This window comes from Ctenocephalides felis, unplaced genomic scaffold, assembly GCF_003426905.1.
Source record: "Ctenocephalides felis isolate EL2017-DRISC unplaced genomic scaffold, ASM342690v1 CF-g0.4_SCAFFOLD_03573, whole genome shotgun sequence".
NCBI classification, from domain to species: Eukaryota; Metazoa; Arthropoda; class Insecta; order Siphonaptera; family Pulicidae; genus Ctenocephalides; species Ctenocephalides felis.
In genome coordinates this window covers 21,571,657-21,581,623 of record NW_020539727.1, presented here as the reverse complement: position 1 = coordinate 21,581,623, position 9,967 = coordinate 21,571,657, and the positions used below count along the sequence as shown (strand labels likewise).

Sequence of the window (9,967 nt, the reverse complement as noted above, 5' to 3'; positions counted from 1 at the left end):
CCTAGCCAAGAAAAAAATCACATGATCACAAATTTTTCTCTCAAAACTTTAAAAATATGCACAAAATTCTATTTTATTCTTTATTTTTATTTCTTTAAATTAAAACGCAGAGAAAATCATAGCATTCTAGACCCTCCCCCCAAGAAGTAATGCCCAACGACGGTTCTCATGGGCACAAAAGCCAAAAGATTAAGTCTTTTGTCTGGGTATGTCGGACTCCATACCCAGACAAAAGACCTAGTCGAGAAAAAAAATCACACACCTATATAAATGTTTGTATCAATACCTTAAAAATTCCATTTTATTTTTTTATTTTCATTTATTTAAATTAAAACGCTTATTATTATTTTAAATTTCTTTAAATGAGGGAACCATAGCATTCAAATCCTCCCCCTATGAAGTAATGCTCAACGGCGGTTCTCATGGGCAGGAGAGCCAAGAGATTGACTCTTTTGTCTGGGTATGGAGACCGATATACCCCGACAAAAGACCTAGTCAAGGAAAAAATCACATGATCATAAACTTTTGTCCCAAAACGTTAAATATATGCAAAAAATTGCATTTAATTTTTTTATTTAAATTAAAACGTATATATACTGAGAAAATCATAGCATTCTAGATCCTTCTCCTATGAATTATTAAATTAAAACGCATATATACAGAGAGAATCATAGCATTCTAGATCCTCCCCCTGTGAATTCATAGGGAGGATATAATATTCATTACTTAAGTAATGCTCAACGGCGGTTCTCATGGGCACAAAAAACAAGAGATTGAGTCTTTTGTCTGGGTAAGCCCGATATACCCAGACAAAAGACCTAGTCAAAAAAAAAATCACACACATACATAATTTTTTGTCGCAAAACGTTAAATATATGCAAAAAAACTAGTGGGGTGCATGGCATCGTGCCTTAAGGCAAATTGCTTGAACTTCTTGCACCGTAATTAAAAATCTTGGTACGGAACCCAAAAAAAATTACACTCGTACTTATTATTAAAATCTCTATAAAATATCTGATAATTTGATGTACATATGTCCAAAAAACATTTTTGGCCGCCAAAAGGCATTTTTTTAACTTATTTTTATTGAGAGTCCATAACCGCTGGACCTGCCTTTCCAAAAATTTAATCAGTTCTTCATTTTGTCAACACAAATAAAATGCCTATTGAATTATTAGAATCGGGCGCTCCGTTCTCTTAAGAACTGAGTTACCGTTTTTGGCACTTTTTGCGCCGTATCGTCGGAACGGCTAGACCTGCCTTCGCCAAATACTAATCAGCACGTCTCTTTGTCAATACGAATCGAATGTTTTTTGAATTATTCAAATTAGTTGATCCGCGTCGACAAAAATTTGTATCCGCACACACACAAACATCCATTTTTTCTTAGGTATGACAAAATGTTCAGAATCCTTTGAAACGTAAAGATATATAAAAAATTTCATTTTCGATTTTTTTGCGATCACTATAACTTATTCTACGGAAAGTCTCGATTTTTTTAATAAGAAAATTTAATTTTACCTGCAACTGATGTAGTTCTATGTGTCAAGTCCAGGGTTGGCACAGGTATATTAGACGGTTGAAGACAATAATCGGCATCAGGATGTGCACAAGCATTAGCATAGTCACCACAAGATGCATTTGTGCCCCTGCTAACACTCCTGATAGATTTGTCCTAAAACCAAAAAACAATTTTAGTAGCATCGACACCAACTACAACCACACAAATTTATATATTGTTTTCCCACCTCTTCCGATGTCAAAGCATCACTTGTAGCCCTTGGACCGTCTTCTTCCAACAACCTACAACACTGTTCACTCATAGAATCATCTGTATTATCGTTATCGACATTCAAGTTTATAGAATCCTTTTTAGATCTTCTGGAATTTGTTGTCATATCCAGATATCCCATTGCGTCTTCTTGGGACTCCGAATTTCGCGACGAGACACGTCTGTTTCCACTGATTCCCTTCAAATAGGCATACATGGAACTCAGTTCATTCATTTGCTGAAAAAGACAAGAATTTTAATACCATTTGGTAAAAGATCGTTTTGACAATTTACAACATTTTTACAAATGTTTTGCAACACGTTTTGTTTTTTTTTTAGATTTTGTTTTTGTTATAATTGCTGTGATCTCTCATACCAGAACAATTGTCTGACTGAGATACAGTATGTATGAATTATATCAAATAAATAAATAGAAAAAAAACACACTTTGCAACGTTCTTAATAGGGTTTGTCGGTTTTCAAAAACCGGTTTTTTAGAAAAAAAAGTCGGTTTTCACTGTATAAATGGAAAATGACAAATATAGCCAAATATAAAAGATAGATGAAAGCGCTTTGGTTCTTGAAATAATATCATTTCTATAGCATTTGGGATCTTATCAGTCTGCTATGGTTCCCAGAAAAGTATTCTGTAATCTTTTGTCTAATGTATATATTAATTTACATTTTCATACTATTGTATATATTAATTTAAATCAGAGTCATTTCTTCTTGAAGAAGTAACTTTCTCTAATCAACATTCTTAGAAAACTCTGCAATATTTTTGGAGAACTTACCAAATTTTTAAAAGAGAAAATTTTGTAACATTTTTAGACAATTTACAACATTCTTAGAAATTCCAACGTTTAAAACATTTACGATATCCGAAGAAAACCCTACGAGGTTTTTAAACAACTTACAACAGTTTTTGACTATATCAAATACTATATATGAACACTGCATTTTAAAATTAAATTTGCATTTTATATTAACAAAATAATCCCTTTATTAATTTATCCATTTTTTTTAGTACATCCTTACTAATATCACAGCATAATATTTATCTAATAAAACCCTTGTAATTAATTTTTTTTTCTAGTGATTATTATCTAATAAATCGTGTTTTAAATTCTCTAATATATATCTGAGCTCCTTATGTTAGATTCGCTAAAACTCTAAAACGTCTGAACCGATTTGGCCACTTTTAGTCTAGAAATATTCGTGCTAATCCAGAGATTGTGGGAGAGGTGAGAAATTGTTTCAAAACTGCGTAGAAACTTTACATTTTTAATTTAATTTTTTTTTGTAGAAGCCTAATTTAAAATGAAAAAATGGAGGGCGGCTCATACGTCAATTGTCAAATGGTTTGGACAGATTATCTTTAATAAAATTTAATACTTTTTTGAAATGTTAGTATGAAAATAGACTTTTTGTATTTATGGCACTCTAAAGTATCTAAAAAATATTCACAAAGTTTAAAAAATAAATTTAATTTTATATTTAAAATAATTAAAAGGTATACATACCACACCAGGAAAAAAGCATTTTTTGAATAAATACATATAGAAAAACCAATCATACATTACATATAAAATAAATATAGAAAAATAAACAATATTAACTGAACATGTTTTGTTTTCAATTTTAAAACTGAAAATTTGTGTAATGTAGTTATGAGCAAATGGAAACAAAATGAAAAGTCACGTGACACAAAAGAAGTGTTTGGAAAGGGATGTTCAGGGATAGTTAAACAGTGTGGATACAAATTTGGGAAATAAAACATATCGAATAGAACATGAAAAACAATAGTCAAAGATTTGGAAAATTATTTTTTGAAAATAATGATAATATTGTTATAAGAGCAGAATTTCGTTTATTAACGCAATGGTGGTTTAAAGTAATAAGAACAGATTTAGCAATAAAGGAATACATAATACCTTTTAATTATTTTAAATATAAAATTAAATTTATTATTTAAATTTTGTAAATTTTTTAGATACTGTTAACAAAGAATTGCTGAATGATGACACACAATCCGTGTCGAAACGTATATTATAAATAAATAATTGTATTTATTTGTTTCTTTTATTTACATACATACCAAACCAGGAAAAACAAAAGAAAAAATTAATTATATTATATTATAAATTTGTGTAAAATAATAAAATACTATTATATTAACAAACGAAAAATAGAAGGAGCACATATTTGCCCTCCTATATTTAATGTTATTGATAGCCGTGCATTGTGGACAATGATCAAGGTTACAACGCAGTGTAGTCACGCACGTGTAGTGAAGGAGTGGGAGCGGGTTGTGAGAAACGAAAGGGGAAAGAGAAACAGAGAAGAAATATAACTAACGAAAGATTCTAAAACTGTATAGAATTACTTTTCATGAAATTAATGATGACTTTGATATATATATATATATATATATATATATATATATATATATATATATATATTGTCAACAAATATTTACTTGACTTACCATGTAGCCTTGTAGAATAGATGCCAGTCTATGGTGTCCATTTTGACTTGCAAGTTCTGCAGGACTACGTCCTGATGCATCTAAAGTTGTCCCACTAAAACCACCTCCTGGACAATCCAGCAAACGCATGGCTGTACGTTCCAACCCATACCTGGCACAAAAGTGCAGTAGAGATGGACATTCTGGTAAAATTCCTGGCAAAGAATAAAATTATTATCTTGAAAATTATTCAAATTTTGTGTAAATCCGTTTTACCTGTGCATCCTAAATCGTCAACACCAGGTCCAGCCAACAGTTGGAAGTCCTGAGGGATATTTTCCCTCAAGGCTCTGCACAAAGCAGCGTCTAATCTATCGCGATCTTGCAAATTTCCAGGAAGTCCCAAAAGACCCCAGAGCCCATCAGGACGATCTAGGCATTCTCTGAGAATTCTTTCAAATTCCCGACACCTTGCCTCGCATTTTATCGGCCTTGAACCCATGGACTTGCCGTTGATTCGTAGTTGAATACTCAGAAGACAAGATTCGGTCATACAAAGATCTAGAAAAATAAAAAAAGAGTAAGGATCACACGCGATTGAAGTAAAACTTATTTGCTACTGTACAAAGTAGCACATTTAAGTTAAGTAAAAATAAATACATCATATAACAATTTGGAATAATGTTTATTAGTAATATGGTAACACTCGTGATGCACATATTTATTAGTGTTGACAATTAAACACATTTATATAATGATAAAATTATAAATTATATATTTATAATAGCATTAAAAATATGTATAATATTTACAAACAATAATGTAATCAAAGTCATACTTGAAATATGACATGATCGGTCTAAAGTAATAGCTGATTAATAAATTCTATAATATTCGTTCACACAGTGGATTATGTTAAACAACGCCAAAACAAATATTGTTTTTGCAAATTAACTCATCCTGAAACAATTGTGTTTGAAGAACTTCATGTAATTAAAATTAACATACATTCATTTACTGTTTGTATTTTTTTACTTTTTCGCTGACGATATAATCTCATTCTTAGAACAGCTATAATATCTGTCTTGCCTAAAAAATTGAAGCCATACTTTTATATCTGTTTTATTTATCAAGCTTGATCTATGAATCATTTTCTTTTTTATGTGAATGTTAATGCAATGATTATCATCAATATTACAAGGTAGTAAATTAACCATATTATCAACGTCAACAGGCACATTTATAATTTGGCCAAAAATATTCCAAATTGTCCATTTGCATGTCGCAATCGTCTAATTTGCATGGAACACAACCTAGGTGAAATTAACCTTTCAAATACAGTATCTAGTTTGGGTAGATAATTTGGTACAGGTGGAAATACAAACCAGTTAAATTTACACAAAGTGGGAATTTTACCCAAGTTTAATGCCTTTCGACCAGTTTGACATCCAATCTGATTATTTGAATCAATATTCAGAAAACCATTATTAAGAATTTGTTTTTGCGCTTCATTTGATATTTTTAAGTCACTTTGAAACCAAAGTCTATCACACACAAAGCATACATAGCCAAAGCTATCATTTGTAAATTGTTTTTCAAACAATTTTCGTGCATTCCTAAACAAATTGAAGTCTTTATATGGAAATTCAAATACTTCATTTGACTCTTGCAAAAGATCATTTCTTGTCACATTATATACAGAATTATCAATTTACAATTGACGTGATGTAGTTGCTGTATCAGAAAAAGTAACAGCGGTACTTTCATTTAAAAAGATAACAGAATAATATGTTTAAATGTGATTAGTTGTAGTGTTTTTCAGGAGTCAAATAGCTTGAAAAGATTCTTATTTATGTCATTGGTGTTGACATTAACATCTAAATTGATACCTCTCTCAAGATTTTCTAACAAATTGGCAGAAACCGATTATTTTCCTCAAGTTGTTTTGTTTGACGATGTAATCTTGATCTTTCAGAGTTTGTAAGAGGCTTTAAACCTGCATCAATATTTATAATTACTATTAAAATAAATTAAATTTAGTCTCCATAGCCATCATAAAAGAGAAACATGAAAACTTACGTTAAATTTCCAATAAAGAAATATTGTTTCCACAATTTCACTTATCACGTAATCGTATCTGTCTTTTGTAAAAATATTTTCTATTTTAGTAATAACCTCAAAGGTATATAGTAACCTCGAATAACTCGAATAATACAAATTACTTCAATAAACTTACATTTCTTACGCAGCGGAGATTTTTCATATGTCATTATTTGCGATCATTTGCACTACAATTATTTATGGGGGACGGGATAAAATATTCTTCCGATCCTGACATTTTTTATTAACTCACAATTTATACTTCTACATATTTAATCTTAAAAAAGTTTTGACATAACACCGGTAATTTGAACACTATGCTTCATGCTTTCGGTGACGTACGCACGTATAAAGTCGATGACTGACATTTGTTAGAAGTTTGCGCCTCATGGGTTTTTCATTATTTGCACTGCAATTATTTTTGGGGGACGGGATAAAATATTCTTCCGATGACCAATCAGAATCGACCCGTATAGAAATCATATCATCGAGAGCGAACGACTCTCACTTCACGTTGGCGTAACAATTTCCGTTGCATTTGTACGGATTTACACCCATGTCGCGCCAAAAAAGTTTTATTTCAAAATACTGAGAACAAATTCTTGTTTTTTGCAAACCTTAACTTTTAATAAGTACCTGGTACTGTGAATTGGACAGTATAAGGATTCCGTTTGCGTATTTGCTGAGCCCTCACCATCTCACCAGATTCGCTCTTTTCGACAAAAACTTCGACGCAATCTTGTGATGTAACAGGATCATTCAGCAAAGCCAGGATACGCGATTGACCATATCGAACCTGATAAAATATACATATAAAACTGGTTGACAATATGTAAATATACCAACTGTCTACCTTTTTTCGGCTGGACACTAAATCCAGCTTTACCACCATCCTCCTGCACCATGGTCATCTCATTTGGATCCACCATTGGGCAGTCTACTTGGTCACGTCCAGGATTTGTGGGAAGGTCATCCTGGATATTAGCACAACTTCCACCAGGACGTCCTATGATGCTCATTGATGTATTTAGGAGACATCCTACAAAATTCTGGTCCTGGTCACGGACTTCTAGGCGTGTCCAGTGGTCGTAGGAAGTCAACGCTGGGGGAATAAAAACAAACATTAATAATTAGAGGAAAAAAATTAATTATGTCATGACATTTTGTATACTTTTGATAATCACATATTTCAATACATTTTTATAAAATATAGAAATATCTTCCTATTAATTACCAGGACTGGGCGAAGACCAGTGTTCAGGGCGTTGCAAAAAAAGTCTATATACCTAAGTCTATTTTTACATGGTAGATTGGTTCCAGGAGAAGCCGTGTAAAAAAAATCGTGTAAAAAAAAACATTGATCTTATACAAAAATGGGTGATTTGTTCATAATCTCTAAAACCTATTAAAATTAGTGAAAAACAAGAATTTTTAGGGTATTCCCCTAAATTAGTGCTATTCACATTTGCTTTGACCAGTAAAAATTGTTTGTACGCGCTAAAGGGGAATTCACTTAAATCTTTAAGCTAGTTTTCGCAAACTATCGATACTATCGATGGTTTCAGACTTTTTTCTTTCATAAACACTTTTTTGTTATATGAACATACGAGTACTTCGCAAAAATTAAATTTGACAAAAAAAAATTAAGTACATAAAATTTCAAATCGTGATAGATGGAATAAAATCGTATAAAAAAATTAAAAATATTCAATTTTCAGACCGTGTTATATCAAAACCGTGTACAAAAAGACCGTGTAAAAACAGACTTAGGTGTATTTAACTTCCCGTAGGGTAATTATAGTAATGGGCCGAAAATCGAAACTAAAAATTTTTGCATTTCTCGGCGTTTTGAAGGTTTCTGAACATTTTTAAGGCATACCTCAGAAACTAAATGGATGTGTGTGTTTCGTATGTCCGCATTTTTTTGTCCACGTTTTCGGGCGCACGGATCAACCGATTTGAATGGTTTAAACATCATTCAATCCCTATTGATAGGGAGATGTGCTGATTAGTTTTTGGCAAAGGCAGGTCCAGCCGTTACGGAGATACGGAGCAAAGAGTGCAGAAGATAGAAATCGAGTTTGTGAAAGAACGGGGTATTGGATTTGAATTATCTAGAAATCATTCAATTTGTAATGATTGGAAGCAGAACTCTACTGACGAGCAAATAAAAATATTAGAAAAAAGGAGTCTACTGACAGGAAAAATTTTGCTTAAAACGTTTTGAAAGTAAAAGGGACTCTACTGACGAGCAAATTGTGAATATTGTAAGAAATAAAACTCTACTGACAAGCATAATGAAAATATTAGAAAAAATTGACTCTACTGACAAGCAAATAAAAATACAAAAAGAAAGAATGGACTCTACTGACAAGCAAATAAAAATATTGAAAGTAAGGGACCCTACTGACGAGCAAATAAAAATATTGGAAGAAAGGGACCCTACTGACGAGCAAATTGAAAATATTGTAAGAAAAAGAAACTCTACTGACAAGCATAATAAAAATATTGGAGGAAAGGGACCCTACTGACAAGCAAATAAAAATATTGGAAGAAAAAGAAACTCTACTGACAAGCATAATGAAAATATTAGAAAAAAAGACTCTACTGACAAGCAAATAAAAATATTAGAAGAAATGGACCCTACTGACGAGCAAATTGAAAATATTGTAAGAAAAAGAAACTCTACTGATAAGCATAATGAAAATATTATAAAAAAGGACTCTACTGACGAGCAAATGAAAATATAAAGAAGAAAAAGGGACTCTACTGAGCAAATGAAAATATTAGGACAAAAGGGACTCTACTGACAAGCAGAATGATCTAAAAAACTTTCTGCTTGTATTGACAAAACAATTGATTTTGAGGATAAAAAATTATTACATCTTGTTTTATTGTCCACAAAATATTTTTGTAGTTTTGGATTAGAAATTCAAAAAATTGCCCAGGCTAAGAACAGTCTAAGCGCCACCCTGATACAAATGTTTATCCAAGTGCGTTTAGACTGTTTATGTACTTTTCCAATTATGTGACTATTGAAAACTATTGAAAAATGTGAAAATGCCGCCAAGCTACGAAAATTGTTTGAAAAACAATTTACAAATGACAGCTTTGGCTATGTATGTTTTGTGTGTGATCGACTTTGGTTTCAAAGTGACTTAGAAATATCAAATGATGCTCAAAAACAAATTCTTGATAATGTTTTTTTGAATATTGATTCAAATAATCAGGTTGGATGTCAAACTTGTTGAAAGGTATTAAATTCGGGTAAAATTCCCATCTACCTAAACTAGATATTGTATCTGAAAGGTTAATTTCACCTAGGTTGCGTTTCATGCAAATTAGACGATTGAGACATGCAAATGGACAATTTGGAATATTTGACCAAATTATAAATGTGCCTGTTGGCATTAATAATATGGTTAATTTATTACCTCGTAATATTGATGATGATCATTGCATTAACGTTCACATAAAAAAGCAAATGATTCATAGATCAAGCAAAACAAATATAAAAGTATGGCTTCAATTTGTTAGGCAAGACGGATATTACAGCTGTTCAAGGAATGAGATTATATCATCAGCGAAAAAGTAAAAAAAAATAAAGTAAAAGTAAATGAATGTATGTT

The 9,967-nt window shown here is 31.5% G+C and overlaps 2 protein-coding genes across 2 annotated transcripts in view; both read right to left on the bottom strand.

Annotated features, from left to right (window-relative positions):
- The window catches only part of LOC113389136, a gene marked incomplete in the record, with an annotated part of 42,548 nt that extends 40,898 nt beyond the window's left edge, over positions 1 to 1,650 (bottom strand). The window contains 1 exon segment of the mRNA XM_026626189.1: positions 1,557 to 1,650.
- A 44-nt stretch (positions 1,651 to 1,694) lies between these two features.
- Positions 1,695 to 9,967, bottom strand: part of LOC113389755 — a 78,371-nt gene continuing 70,098 nt past the window's right edge. The window contains exons 8-12 of the mRNA XM_026626764.1: positions 7,195 to 7,440; positions 6,975 to 7,136; positions 4,515 to 4,799; positions 4,260 to 4,453; positions 1,695 to 2,009 (exon numbers count right to left, since the gene is read on the bottom strand). Coding sequence (XP_026482549.1) covers positions 1,695 to 2,009; positions 4,260 to 4,453; positions 4,515 to 4,799; positions 6,975 to 7,136; positions 7,195 to 7,440 — 1,202 coding nt within the window. The remainder of the gene's footprint in view (positions 2,010 to 4,259; positions 4,454 to 4,514; positions 4,800 to 6,974; positions 7,137 to 7,194; positions 7,441 to 9,967) is intronic.